The following is a 16,151-nucleotide window of genomic DNA, read 5'->3' as shown; positions in this document are numbered from 1 at the left end:
CAAAATTTAAAAGTCTAATATTTTGCTTACAGTCTGGATATTCTACAGTCCTTTTATATGTGGTATAGAAGTGTCATTAAATAAATTAAGATCTTGTCCAACTAGTGAAGATTTCTATGTTTATTTTTTACCCTGGGATATTTTATATTATCCATTCCTAAAAATATTTTACCAAATCCATTTCAGCTTCAAAGTCCTCTTTTTATGACTCCCATCTTTTTTAGATCTCAAACCTTTTGGCCAGAAGCACAAGTACCTGAAGAATTAGATTTTATTCTCTCTTTTTTCTTACACTCATCCTTATTGTATCTATATTTACTTGAAAAAAAAACAGTTGCATTCATAAAATACTATTTTGTATGTGTAAAACAAATATTATACTTAAATAGTTTTATGGCTTGGGAAAACCTAAAAAAACATTTTAAAACAAAATAGCCTAAAAAAAAAATAGCCTAACTTTTACAATCTAGTTCTCATCCTTGACAGAATTCCTTGATAGACCTGTCGAGGACTATTCCCAGCATGGAGCTGGGTGGTGAAGCAGGGGCTGAGGGGTGAAGAGCTCCTGCATCTCTGCACTAACAGTGGGAAGAATCGTCCCTGCAGTCCCAGGACACAAAAGCTAACACTGGAAAAAAAAAAAAAAAAGAAAGAAAGAAAACAAAAAAAGCTGACATTGCTGTTTTTTGTTTTTTGCAAACCTTTTTTGTAGTTTGAAGGAGGAGGAAAGGAGCAGGGATAGAGTCAATAACTGTAGTCTAAAATGTTTTGAGCTATTGTCTTTTTGAAGAGCAGGTTCTGAAAGGTTCCACATCTGGGAGCAAGTTATAAATATGCGTCCAGAGTGGTTGCTGGGGAACAGCTGCACACATTTGTCGAAACCAATTCACTCTCTAAAAGCTAAAATAAGTAAAAAGAATTGAACTTGTATTTATATGTAATTATGATACATTGTTATTATTGTTACTATGTTTAAAAAAGATATTTCATAGGATAAAATCTTTCATGTCATCTTAGAATTTCACATCTTAGAAGATTGTGGTTCCTTTTACCCCAGATAATTTTATATTTGGATGATGTGATACTTCTTGCAAGATATAGTTATTTTTTTCTAGCAGCTTATTATTTAAATATTTTCCCAATACACTTCTCATAGAATTCTGACAGTGATATACTGGCCTTATTGTACATAGTCACTATCTCCAAAATTGCATTGCCAGAAATATACATTATATAATTGTACTTTTTGCTAAGTGTTTTTATAAATAAATGACTCTAGCTTTATTAAGAAGTCTTGTTTAGGGGTGCCTGGGTGGCACAGTCACTTAAGATTCTAACTCCTGGTTTCAGGCTTGAGTCATGAAATAGAGTCCCACATTGGGCTCAGTGGGGAGTCGACTGTAGGATTCTCTCCCTCTACCTCTTCCCTCCTCACCCCTCGCTTGTGCACTTTCTCTCTGTAAAATAAAATAAATCTTAAAAAAAGTCTTGTTTAGAAATGAAATACTTGGTCAGGTATATAAATATGAAAGGAAATTGAGTAAACTAACATTTGTGTTAACTTTATCCATTAAGGATCCTCTCACATACAAATTAAAGGAATCAAATGAGATAGACTTTCTTTCAGCTTCAAACTCTAACCTCATGCATCTGAGTGGCTCAGTGGTTGAGCATCTGCCTTCCGCTCAGGTCATGATCCTGGGGTCCTGGGATCGAATCCCACGTCAGGCTCCCAGGAGGGAGCCTGCTTCTCCTTCTGCCTATGTCTCTGCCTCTCTCTGTGTGTTTCTCATGAATAAATAAATAAAATCTTAAAAAAAAAAAAAAAACTCTAACCTCAATTGAATAACAATGTGCTAAAACTGAGCACTTTGTCAGGCACATTTTTCAGCATAACCCTTAAGGTAACAGAATCTCCATTTTACAAATGAGAAAAGTGAGACCTAAAATAACTTGCCCGAGGCCACAGAAGTGAATGAGATGCAGTTTACAAACAGGTCTTCTAATTTCCAAAATGCCATTCTACTTCCTAAATGCCAGAGATTCAAGTTTAGAGAGGATTCATTTTAATAACGTTCACCTGCTTTCATATAAACCAGATCAAAAGGGAAAGTTTAAGAAAAAAAAAAAAAGATAATTCACCTCATTACTAACCTGAGATTTTTACCAATTAAAGCCCAAGAACTAAGTCATAATTCATGCCTCTAACTCCATAAAGATGCTCAAAAGAATTTTTTTCAAATTAAGAATACATTTAGTTCAGTCCTTTGAATTATTTTTTATATACAAGGATGATCAAAGTATAGACACAGCTGTAACAGCTGAACCAAATTTATTAGATCCTTGGCTTATCCTGACCCCAGTAGAATGTTTTTGTTCTCCTAAATCTTTCAATTATATTTGGTTACAATATGAATAATATATCAGTAAAAAAGCCAACTAGCCAAGATTCATGAAGTTTGCATTCTAATTCTGACTTTTCCACTGAGTTGCAAGTCCTTCAGGAGCCTTGTCATTTTCATCTGTAAACACTGCTATAAATATAAATATACCCAGCAATTATATTCACAATTTACAAGTATTTTCATAATCAGGCAATATTTTAAATTTAATTTAATACAGCAACATCAAAGGAACTTTTATTATTGCCTACATTTTGCCAAAGCAGATATAGGTCCATAGAAGTTAAGTGATTTGTTCAAGGTCATATGACAGCCAAGGAAGAATGGGAATTATTTGAGGAGCTTCCCACAGCACTGTACCCAGACAGTTGAACTGGAGGAAATTTCACTTCTATTATATAATGTTATCTGTACAACTGGTAAAACCTTGTTCACTCAACTTCCTCAATTACAGATTTTTTCATTTGCATATTTTTTTATAACTCTTCTCTGTCTAAGGCTTAAAACAACCTTAAGTCACTACCAGCTTTAAATTTCATCAGTCCAAACAGTGAGGACTATGCAAATTGCTATGGTAAGGCAAAGTCAAAGAGATAAAATAAATAAAACATGATATGTTTCATAAACAATCTTACAATTTAGTACAGGCAATAAAGTGTTATAGAAATTGAAGGTTTCCACGTTGCCAAGAAAGAGATATAGGTCGGGGATAGCAAACTCAAATACCAGACAGAAAACAAAGAGACTCAGAGGGCTGGAGAGTGACCACCAAAGCTGACATCTCTCCAGGAAGAAGCCTAACTTGGTTTGAGCCAATCACTGCCATGACAAACATGGCCCCAGTGTTGCCAGCTTTAGAATGCCAGTGTTGGCAATCTAAGGAATGCCAAAAGTCTGGATTTTGGTGAAATTTTATGATTTTTAAATGTTAACAATTAAAGTATAAGTAGGGAATAAAGAAGGAAAGAAAGTTTCTCAACTTCCACCCAGCCAGGTCTCAAAGTGACTGGAATACAGTTCAGAATGTGCAGCAGATCTACAGGGGCCTGGTCACAATGATAGCATCAGTGGCCACGTATATTTTCCCTAGCACTGGTATCTAGTGTGGTACTAAGAGATAATGGTCAAAACATTTAACTCTTATTATAGCTGACAAAAATAAAAAACACTTTTATTATATCTACTACATGTCATCTCTCTTCTAAATCCTTTTTATATATCAATTCATTTAGTCTCAAAACAAGCCCTTGAAATAAATATATTATCATCCTCGTTTTAGATTATGAGGATAACTGAGTCAAAGAAAGACTAATTAACTGGCTCAAAATCACATTTCTCATAATTGGCAAAGATTTGAACCCAGGCAATCGGCTCCAGAGTACAAGCACTTAATGTATCCCTAATGAGTACCATCAGAATATCCCTGCATCACTGCTGGGGTGCTGGGAAGCTAGGGCAAGGTTCTAGAGAGCCCCTACAGAGCCAGATCTTAACTCTTTAGTGGATGGATCATGAAAATGTACAAAGGCCCAAGAGGATTAGTTGGCTAGATACAGAAGTTAGGAGGCTTGGGAGGAGACAAGGGACTCTTATCAGCACCTGTTTACCAACTAGTTTAGAAAGTTTTTACCAGATGTGCCTGGGTGGCTCAGTTGATTAAGTGTCCGCCTTTGGCTCAGGTCATGACCTCAGGGTCCTGGAATCCAGCCCCATGTTGAGCTTCCTGCTCAGTGAGGAGTCAACTTTTCCCTCTCCCTCTGCCCTTCTCCCACTCATTCTCTCTCTCTATCAAATAAATAAATAAAATCTTTTTTAAAAAATAAAAATAAATTTTTCATCATTTGTCAGGCATTCAATAACATAGTTCCAATTTACAGATCTCCTGGTTGCTCCATCATGTTGGATAAGCAGTGCCTGATGTATATAGTAACTACTAAACAGATGTTAATCCTGATTATTATTACAGAGGCACTGTGCATTACTGGGGATCTCTGTTGGGAAGATATCTCATTCTAGGTTACCACATGCGCCCCTGACTCATGGGAGCTGGCTCTCACTGAGTCAAACACTAATCCCTTATCTAAAGAGCTCTAGATTTGGGGCACCTAGGTGGCTCAGTGGTTGAGTATGTGCCTTCCGTCCAGGTCGTGATCCCAGGGTCCTTGGATGGAGTCCCACATGGGGCTCCTTGCAGGGAGCCTGCTTCTCCCTCTGCCTATGTCTCTGCCTCTCTCTGTGTGTCTCTCCTGAATAAATAAATAAAATCTTAAAATAAAAATAAACAGCTCTAGATTCTGAACAATAAACTAGAGGAACCCCTCAGAGAGATTAGGGTATGTCAAGCAGTCTGAGGGTCCTCAGAGAGGGTGCTGTGACCTATATACTCATGCTTAGACTCTATAGCACCGCTATTATTAAACAGGCAGACTATTTTACAAATAGTCTTCAGACAGCCAAGGAAACTAGGCCAAGCTTTAAAATGAAGAAAGGACACTTAAGCTGAAGATAGAGGTGAAGTAAACCAGGTTGGAAGAACCACAAGCATAAGCACAGATATTCAATTTCATTTTGATAGCATAACATAAATATGCAAATCTAATTCATGTTTAATTTAGACAATCTCAAAATTCTATGACAACAGGTTGATCCTGACTTGATTTGACATTTCCAATGGAGAAGCTTTTCTCACTTCAGAAATGTTTCTGCTATCATCCCATTAGAGGACTCCTTTGTCTCATACATGGGACTGGCCTTAAAGAATGTTTCATATCACAAGAATTTTTCACAATTCATGTTTTCCTCATCACATTGTTTCTTTTTGAAAGCTGTTATATGGTTTAGTATAAGTTTGTCATTTTGCATTTCAACTCAGTGGCTTGATCAAATTAACTAAAAGAGGCTTCACCTAAAGGGATCCTGCCAACCATTAAATTTAGACCCTAATTTGACCTAATAAGTTTCCGTTCCATGTATTAACTGGTGTTATTTAGATTCTAAATATCACTGACTTACTCATTTGCTTTTCATTTTTTCTAATGGCTACCTTTTTAATATCAATACTTTAAAAACCTTTGTTTTACCCTTATATACTGGCTATAGTCTGAGGCATAATCATTAATGGATCTACTAAACATTCTGATTTCATTAATGATAAGGGTGTGTGACAAAGAGAGCAAGCCAAAAAGAATCTTATCAAGTTTTAACCTCTGTTAGAAATAATGGGAAAAAAGTATCGATGTTTACCAAATGTAAAAGAATATGAAAATGCCTTCAGTTTCCTTAAAGTGTGCTCTTCAAAGAAAAAGGGGGGAAAATGTATTCAAAATATTTATAGAAGAGATACTTCAAAGAACACAGTGCAAACTTATGTCAACTAATCTAAAAATATCCATACTGATTTACCACTATTTCTTCTGGCAATTTGTTCTAAGGATATAATACAAAATATATAAAGTTATATGTGCATCCAATGCCACCTTTGTTATGATAAAAACTTGAAAGCAGCACACAATGAAGTGGGAAGAGTTAAATACATTGTGATAGTTCTACTCAGTAAATTCACCATTTAAAAATGAATGCTTACATTTCCTATTTTTGTCACCTGGATTACCACAATAGTTACATTGTGGTTCATTCCATTCTCCACTTCTACCCACCCTTCAAGGTACTACCCAGGGTACTTCTTTATTTAAAAAAAAATCTATTTATTTATTTGAGAGAGTGAGTGAGCAGACAGGCAGGAGCAGAGGGAGAGGGAGAAATAGACTCCCCCGCTGAGCAGGAAGCCAGACAGACTCGGGGCTCGATCCTAGGACCCAGGAATCGTGACCTGAGCAGAAGGCAGACACTTAACAGACGGACCCACTGAGGCACCCCACCACGGTGCTTCTTTAAATCACAATTTTGGTCTTATTATTTCTCTGCTTGGGATACTTTCACAATTTTACATCACCTTCAGAAAAAAATTTAAATTAGTATTCTCTGAGGCTCTGCAAAGGCCAGTCTCACTGATCCCTGCAGATTCCGTAGCTGGCCATTTTTATGCACAAACTTTATCTCCATCCATGCAAAACCAGTTTTATCATTCCTCTGACTCACAACCAAAAGGCAATGATTAGCCTAACTATTATGGTTCCTTAAGTGCCAAGAATATGTTTAGGTGTTCTTCTAGAATTAATAATCACTGCAGCTGGGGATCCCTGGGTGGCTCAGCAGTTTAGTGCCTGCCTTTGGCCCAGAGCGCGATCCTGGAGACCCTGGATCGAGTCCCGCACCCCGCTCCTTGCATGGAGCCTGCTTCTCCCTCTGCCTGGCTCTCTCTCTCTCTCTCTATCATGAATAAATAAATAAAATCTTTAAAAAATAATAATAATAATCACTGCAGCTATAAAACATGGAACTACTTATAACCCAAAATGCACTTGGCAATCTAGGATAGAGATCATAATTGATCAGACTATGGTAATGGCTGTAAGGATGGTGAAAATGAGCATACTACAGATATATTTGGGAAGTAAATTTGGCAGTTTGGAGATTGACTTGATATAGGAAGTGCAAGAGATAGAGGGTCAAAGGTGATAGTCAGGTTTCTGACTTGGGAACCTAGAATGAGGAGGAGACCTGAGAGATGAGTTGCTAAGTTCTGTTTTGAGTGCATGGAATGTATGATAATTGTGTCATCTGAAAGCATCCAGCAAGCATTGGCCATGTGGGTCAGAACCCAAAAGATAAAATGGAAGGAAAGAAAACTCCTGAAAGTGCTTGGAATCATTAAGAGAAAGAGCAGAGATTGAGAAAATAAGAGAACAAGATAGAACTGGGAAACAACAATATCTAATAAGTAAATATAGGAATGGAGTCCCAAAAAGTAATCAGAGAAAAAAATGATGAGAAAGGGAAAGAAAATTTGGAGCAGAGTGGTTTCACTGATAGCAAGAGGTAAAGCTGTCTTAAAAGAAGGGAGCACCAATAGGCCTACTACTGAAATGATAAACAAGGTTGGTATTAAGACCAGTTCATTGTATTTTGTGACCCAGGTCACTAGAGGCATTGGTAAAGGCAGGTTCAATAAAAGAATGTGAGCAGCAGCCAGACTGCAGTGATCTGGGGAGGAATGAGAGGTGCTTAATCCAGGGTCTACACGTGATAAGCACACCAGGAATGTTCTCTACTGCTAAGTGGAGACAGTCCGGACATATAACTCAAAAGTGAAGAAGGAGACAGACAATGACCACTGGAGAAGTACATAGAGGTCTAAGAAAGCTTATGTTGCTTTTAGGAAGAACAGACTTACACACATTTAAATGCTTAATGAAAGGAGTTAATAGAGATACCTGGGTGACTCACTGGTTGAGCGTCTGCCTTTGGCTCAGGTCATGATCCTGGAGTCCTGGGATCAAGTCCTGCATCAGGCTCCCTGTGGGGAGCTTCTCCCTCTGCCTGTGTCTCTGCCTCTCTCATGTGTGTGTGTCTCTCATGAATAAATAAATAAAATCTTAAAAAAAAGAAGAAAGGAGTAAATAAAGATGTTGAAGAGAGAAAGAAAAAGGATAAAGTGAGGTTCCTGAATTCAAGCAGAAAAGATGGAAACTAGAGTTGCAATGAAGGGATTAACCTTAATATACCCTCCTCTATAAGAGGAAGAAAAGAAGACACAATGCTAGAAGAAAGCAAGAAGAGAAAACTTAAGGAAGAAAGGAAAATTAAGAGGAGAGGAAGGAGGAAATTGTCAACATTTAATGAGTGCTTTTCAGATGACAGAATGGACGATTAAGTTCACCCAGTAAGTGGCAGAATCTGAATGTGAAACTAATTTTAAAACCTCCATCTTTATCTATAGAAAGGTAGCCAGTTATGGAACTTCCAGTTTTCTCTTCTAGGTGAGAGGTGCTCAGACAGTAGAAATATGGAAGACTAAAAATTTAGAGAGAATGGAAATGGTTTGCCATTTGTCATAGGAGAGAATGTGAAAAAAATCAACTCGGGGAAAAAAATGTTGAGTGCCCCATAGAAATTGGAGACTTTTAAGTTATAGTGGCATCAATCTGCAAGGGTAAATTATTTTTTCTCCAGCAAAACTCTTTCAGAGATCTGAAAAACTCAGGATTGAGGTTTTGTGAGGATACAAACTTAGGAAGACAATGACAAAAAATAGGTTGGAGATATTGACAAGGAAGACTAAAATAATGAAATATGGAATCCAAGATAGATGGAATGGAAAATGAAATCAGGAAAGACTGATAAGAAGAACCCAGTCAACAAATTGGAGCGCCCTAGAAGGTAGCATTTTAGATGTATCATTGAGCTGAGTATATTGACTAGAATAAAATAGGAATCGAGTAAATATTTTTTAATAAATGAATACAACCAACACCTACCATGTTGAAATATAAGGCCAGAAGGAAATTTTGACTCAGATCTTTCCTTCATAAATGATTCAAAATTAAATATTTTTGGATGTCCAAAAGGACCTGATGGCAATTCAATTGGTTGATGTAATCAAAACATTTTTTATTACATGGACTCCTTTAGTTTTCTCAAGAAGAGCAAAGAGAAAAAGAAGCTCTGCTGATAATAAGATGCTCCACAATGACTCTGTTCCTTTATGCCATTAATTCTACCTTTTCTTCAATATTTTTTCACTGTATTTAACCTCAAAGCCACACCTTATTTTCAAGGTTATAATTATTCCCTTTAAGACAAACTCTTATTTTCTGTTTCCTCATAGTATAATTAAAACATGCTGATATTTCAAAAGAATTTTCTAAATATTAAGGAACAGTATAAAAGAAATAAAAAAGAACCAAAACTACAAAATATCAGTTTTCTATTGTCTTGGTAATTAAATATGTTCGATTTTAATCTGTTGTTTATCCTACTTAAGATCTGTCTGAAGTATTTTCCTTTTAGTTCTCTAGTTCACCAACCAGATAAATAAGCATCATTTGGAAACTTATTTGAAAATTTAGAACACTTCTTCATGGTCTAGTAAGTGATTCACTCTTTCAACCAGGCTGTTTCTGCAAAGTTATGTTAGTCTTATATTAAATCAGAGTCCCTGAGATCATTAAAGACAAGGACCCAAATGAGCACCATTTCCAAACTTTAAAAAAAAGTGAGACACTTTTAGGAAGACTTTACCAACAGATCTACTTATCCCCAACACTAGACCTTCATCTGTATATTTTTAAAGAGTTTTAATCCTTAAACTGCATTGCATTTTAGGAAGTTCCATCTAAATACATGGACTCTCTGGAGATTTTTGTTATAATTTGTTCTTTATTACAAATGTAACAATCTTCAATGTAAAAATTCAAAGGTCAGAAACTCATAAAGTAAAATGGAAAACTTAAAAAACAAGAAGAGTCCTCTGTTTCCGTCTAACCTTTAGATTTTTGACAAGCAAATATTTTCAGAAATACTTATCTCCTACTACTACAAATAACTTTTTTTTTTTTTTTACAAATAACTCTTATAATGGCTTATTTTCTGATATAAGTTTAAGAATTGTTTTTAGTGATGATTTAATGTGTCAATATTGATCGGTACTAGACACATTTTGAAATATACCAAAAGTAGAAATTGAAGGGAATAGATACAGTACATTCATACCCCTTGTTGACGGGTGAATACTGGGGCCATCCTTTGTATGAAATTCACTCATTTACTTAACAAATACTTAGTGAATACCTACGAGAGGCCAGTCATAGGTCCGGATGCTCTAAGAGAAATAAAGATGAGCTACTTATTGTTCCATGGAAAATAAATATAATACATGATAGTGGGCATAGGTATACTATACATGAGGAAGCTACTACTAGAACCATCTTCCTGATGAAGCAGCTGAGCCTCTGAAAGTTGCAGTAACTCTTCTGACTTCACACCTAGAAAGTAGCAGAGTCCAAACGTGCAGTTGGAAACTCTTCTTCCATTTTTTTTTTTATCCTACTTACATTGGTTACAGGCAACAAAACACTGAAAACTAAAAATGTTGCCTAAAAACTAAATACTGAGCAGATTTATATAAAAGGCAGCAAGAAATTCAAATGTCTTCTTTTTAACTTCACAGTTCAGTATAGAGTTCAGTAGCATCCCTGCCTTTTGAGGTAAAAACTAAGCACAGAAAGGTAAATACAGGTAGATTTCTTGGAAGTTACAGAGAATCCAAATTTTACTTAATAGAATGTCTACAACTGGGATGGGCTATTTGGAAACTTGTCAGGTTTCTCATCCTCAAGCACATCTGTGGAGGGGTTAGAGAGAGTCAAATGTCAGAAATGATTCAGATAGTTTCCAGATCTTCCACCAGAGACACCACTTTTGTAATAAAATAACCTTAATCCAAGTCGGTAGGTTAGATGGAACACTGTTCCACCTATATCTCCACCCTCACCCAAGAATATAGGAGAACTATTGTTATAAAGAGCTTCTATGTGAAAGAAATGTCACAATGTAAATGATGCGGCTGTTCCCACAATGCAAATGATGTGAAGAGCTCTGGATCTCACTTCTGTTTCCAAGAAGATGACAAAATATGCAACAGCAGCAACAAGCCTAGAGCAAATCTCACCTCTGGAGGTAAGGCAATGCAAAATCTGTAACAGAACATTTCATATGAGAAAATTGTGCATAAACAATAGTTTCAGAGAAGGAAAATAGTGATTTTATAAATATCTAACAGCATGTTATTTTCACAATACGAAGCTAAATAACAAACGAAGCTAAAATAATTAAGGATCAAATATTTGGTCAATTCCCTGAGCTTGGTGCTAGTACTGGCTTTCTTTTTTTATTGAAAAAGAAATTTCCATATTTTCCAGAGAAATGAAGATTTTTGTCCCTAAATAGGTTCAAAGTAATTTTTGAAGGTTTGGTGATAGGCAGAAAAGCAACACAAAAGCTTCAAAGCTTCAAAGGTGAGAAAAGATTTGTAGAAAAATTTGAATATACATATAGTATATGATATATATTTATGGCAATGGGTTCTATAATACAGTGTGAAGTAAGATCCAAAAACATTATAGAACTGTCAGTGAAGATATCAGCTAATAGGCTGTTGCAGATAAAAATATTGGGCTTCATCAAAAAGAAGATTTTAAATGTGACAGCAAAAGGTGTTCCATCTTTTAGAAAAATATGATGTGCTTATGGCTGGAATACTAAATATAGTTCTAGTCACTGTCCCTAGGAAAATATTAATGGGCTAGAAGTGGATCAATATGTGTTTATTTATATAAATGTATACCACATAGAATTGTTATCATTATCATATAGAAAGGCAAATAAAATTCTACTGTGTAAAAGAAAAAGTGCAAAACTCTTCAAGGCTATAAAAATGAAAACTTAGGGGAGTTATTACTGGTCATCTACAACATAATAAAATATATATGATGAATAATTCCTGTTATTCACTATGTTCTAGGCACTATTCTAAGCACTGAACACATATTAACTCATTTAATCTCTTTACAAAATCTCTTCCAGTCGATAATATTAACATCCAAATGAAACACAGAGAAATCCAACAATTTGTCCCATCTCACCCAGTTAATAAGTAGTAGAGCCAAGATTAAAACACAGGCCTTCCGGTTTCAAGGAATATACTCTTAACCACTGCATATGAAACACAGACCTAATTTTTAACCTCAAGAGACGTACATAAAGGAAAGTGGATTTGAGGTAAATAAAAACAAATATAAAATGAACTAAAAACCTTGCAATCTAAAAACAAAACTGAATTTTAAGAGACCAAACACATTTAAAATATAAAAACAGAATCAGGAAATCTTTCTAGAGTTGCACAGAGAAGCATAAAGCAAGGAAATTTAGGGTAAATTGGGATAGGGGAATCTCAAGCCTTGAGTCCTGCTTCTAGAAAGTCAGTCATGGCCTCCCACAGAGCTGCATTTAATGCTCCAACACACACACACACGCACACACATACACATGCACGCATGCACACACAGATGACAGGCTGCAGAACAGAGTGAAACTCTGGTCTGAGCCAGATAGGATCCATTCTTCCTGCAGTATGGAAACATCACCCCTTTGTGTCTACCTGTGCAGGTGTTTTCCTTTGTGTCTACCTCACAGGTATTGAGGCATAAGTATCATCTACAGGGCAGAGAACAGATCTTCCCCAACTCACTTGGCATATTACTCTGCTCAGTATCTCATACATGGCTTTTGACAAATAGATTTTAATTATTATGATGTGCTGCCATTTCCCCTCAATTTGCAACTTCATACACCTGCAGGGTCTACTTTTGGGAATAAGACTGTTTTTTATCTATTTTCTGTTCACTACTGCTAAAAATTTGGCTGGATACATGACTTTATGACATTGTTTTGAATAGAGAATCTCAGTAAAATATTCTTTAGGGAAATACTAAATCTAAGATTAGGAACTATTCATTTTCACTGAAGAGACTCTACTAAAGAATTTGTTCAGGTTGGGGAAGTAATCATCCTGGGAGTTTTCTTCACACATACAGTCTGACCTTTTGATTTATCCAGCCTTTGTTCAGCTGCTGTATTTTTTGCAGTTAACCTCATGCTGCTGCTGCTCACGTTACCAGAACATCTGGTATGGAACAAAATCATTGTCCTTTTCCAGATGCTAGTTAATGGAAAATGGAATGTCACACACTATCTCCCTCTCACCTCCCACATTCTTTCTCTTCCTGAGAATATGACTCTACACAGGGCAGCACAAGAGCTATTCAGTGGAGAGTTGGGTCAAGTGGACACCAAGGCTTACTCTTATTACATCTATTAAATATAATGTTCTCTCCCAGTTATCAAGGAACTTTTCCCCAAGAGACAGTGTTTGTCTCTTGCTGTGAAAATCGTGTACTTTAAAACCATATTGCTGGTTTTTCTATTCTCCAATCAACATTGATCTACACTGCTCTTGGGAGACTGTGACTCGTAAGGATTTTCACAAAAAAAGAGTCACCTGGGATCCTTGGCTAAAACTGTAGGAGGTAGGGTTAGGAAACACAGTTTTGCCATAGGATCACAAGTAGTAAAACCTAGACCAAGAAGAAGTCGAATAGTTAGACATCAATATCTCAAAAAGGTAAAGATGTGCATACTAATTACTTTCTCAAAGCCATCAGTTGCAGCTACAAATTTACTTTCAGATAAACTTGTTCTGTTGAACAAACATGTCCATCATTTGATGTCTCAGACAATGACAGGATGATGAACCACAGCTTCTTTCCAGCGAGCCCCTGCTGCACATACTGTTGCCTAGTTTCCTTGTGGAAAGTGCATTTGTTGTCTCCATGAGCATTGCTCATATTCATTAAACATAGCAATGACCCCATTATTCCTTGATCTTCCAGCTTTCTTCTCCACTAGACGGAGGAGTGGATATCAGGTCTATTTTCTCTATGCCACTATTTCAAATACAGTGCATTTCTCTACCACTATGCATTGCACATAACAGTTGTGCTTCTTCTAGTTTATTTTCTTAACTTCATCTAAAGAAAACCCACATCCTCCCAGACTTGACCACAGCATGCCTCCCAGTCTACATTTCAGTCTTTTAGAATGGTCTGTCAAAAATACAAGAGTAGAAGCTGGGTACATACACATTAAAAACTAGCAAGAAATGTTACATGTTGACAAGTGAGTATTTTAATATATTCTAGAGCAGATGAGAGGCTATCACTATTTAAAATGCCATGCTTTTCAATTATAATTTGAAAATGGGTTTTCACCTTTAGCCACTTAACCTCAAAGCATTTTTATTACAATGAGACAAAAGCTTTGAGAAAAACAAAGATTGGGCTCTTAATAACAACCAACATAGGCATAGAAGAATTTTATAGCATCCTTATGCTTCTGAAACCCAGTGCGTAATGAAGTTATTTTCAATGATCGTTCAAACTAAGTGAGCTTTTCTAATGCAAATTCTGAATTTAGTTTTTATTATATTTATAAACTCAATACATAGTGGAGGAGAGTTTCTTCACAAACTTCTCCAAAGCAGACATAAAGCAAGCATAATCATGCTGCCCTTATTCATACTGGCACTCAAATAGATGACATAGAATAATAAAAATCTTTACTGTCAGTATTTTGGTAAATAACATTTTAACTATTAACTTCATACCTCCTGCAGAAGGTCCCCTTCATCATTCATCTCACACTTTTTTATTTAAGTCGACTTTGGAAACCACAATATGCCCAACAAATGCATTCAACATGTATTTATATGTATACCTGAAACAAACACTGCAGATGATGAATTCCATGGAGGCTCTTTCCAGAGTGGTCTGGCAGGTAATAAAAGATAAACACCAGACTCTGATGTGTCATGCCCAAGGCACTAGAAGAGTCAAATGACAAATGCTGGAAATGCACTAGAAGAGTCAAATGACAAATGCTCATTTATGCCTGACTCCCTACAAACAAAGGACATTACAATGCTTAAAACTGTGTTGATTGACTTTTTCTCCAACATACTGAATTTTGTTATATAACAATTGTATTCTAGAATGAAATCTATTGTTAGATTCAGATGATGAAACCTGTTTTAGACAACTATGCAATCACGGTCCACAGACAAAACACAAATGGAAAAACACAGCTGTAAGTGACCCAGATTTGTACCAATGGCAAAGATCCACTCATTTGTAGTTCCTATTTTTCTTTTCCTTTCTTTTCTAGGGTCCCTTCTAGCCTCTAAATTAATTCTGGTCCTTCATTATATAACAAAACCCATCTTTCTTTAGCCTTTCTAATTCTACAAATGTCAGCCTCTGACAAACCCCAGCCCTTCCCAGCTGGCCAGGGGGAACATACAATGATCTACAGGTTACCCTATATGGTCCTAGGAACAATCCTAACTCAGTCAGAGAGAACAGGGAATGCTTTTTCAATGAAATTACATTTCTGCTGCCTTCAATTGTGACTTTAAGTTGGTGGAAGAGGGTAGAGGGTGTTTCTAAATCAAATCAAATCCTTTCTAAGCATTTTCCATGTTTGAGTGTACAGTCTTCCATAGCTGATCACTTCATTCCTGGACTTTGGCCTGAGGAAGCTCAGGCCAGCACTCCAGCCCAGCATCCAGGCCTAACTCCCTTGTTCTATTTCCACAATAGCTTAGTTATTATTTTATGTTTGTTGTAGTCAACTCTACTTTTTCATTTATTTCTTTTTTTTCACTTATTTCTTTACTCATCTTTCCACCTGCCTTTATCTTTGTGTCTCTTTTCTACATTATAAATTTCAGTATCTTCTTAGTTTGCCCTCTGTGTCTACTTCTAATCAAACCATAAGATAGAATTCAAACACACTGTTTATAACAGAAGCTATACTGCTGATAAGTTTTCTTCTCTGTTCTTAATTACAAAACTTAGTATATAAAAAGTTTTTCATTTCTCTCCTAAAACTTAAAAAATCAAATTGGACTTGTTTACCTAATTACTTTATGTTGATTTTTCATAATTTGATCCAAATCCAAATGTCAATACTAATTTTATTAATAAACTTTAATAAATCAAGACAAAGTAAAAAAATTATAGCTGAAATTTTCAGATAATCAATATTATTTATATGAAATATAACAACTTACATACTGTTTACATCCATAACCATACTCTCTTTCTTTAACCCTCCAATTAATCATCAATTCTTATTCTAATAAACAAGGTAAGATGAAAATATTGTTGTATCATAAAACAGGGAGTTGGTACATTTCTGAAAAATAAGTCAGATAAATAGTTAAGTCTTAGTAAG

The 16,151-nt window shown here is 35.8% G+C and overlaps 1 protein-coding gene across 1 annotated transcript in view; it reads right to left on the bottom strand.

Moving 5' to 3' along the window:
• The window catches only part of LGSN (lengsin, lens protein with glutamine synthetase domain), a 29,611-nt gene extending 14,823 nt beyond the window's left edge, over positions 1-14,788 (bottom strand). The window contains exon 1 of the mRNA XM_077903516.1: positions 14,634-14,788. Coding sequence (XP_077759642.1) covers positions 14,634-14,729 — 96 coding nt within the window. The 5' untranslated portion in view covers positions 14,730-14,788. The remainder of the gene's footprint in view (positions 1-14,633) is intronic.
• Positions 14,789-16,151: the final 1,363 nt, after the last annotated feature.

The sequence above is a fragment of the Canis aureus genome, chromosome 7, assembly GCF_053574225.1.
Source record: "Canis aureus isolate CA01 chromosome 7, VMU_Caureus_v.1.0, whole genome shotgun sequence".
Taxonomy (NCBI): Eukaryota; Metazoa; Chordata; class Mammalia; order Carnivora; family Canidae; genus Canis; species Canis aureus.
The sequence above is the reverse complement of the archived record's forward strand: the minus strand, read 5'-3'. Positions and strand labels throughout refer to the sequence as shown.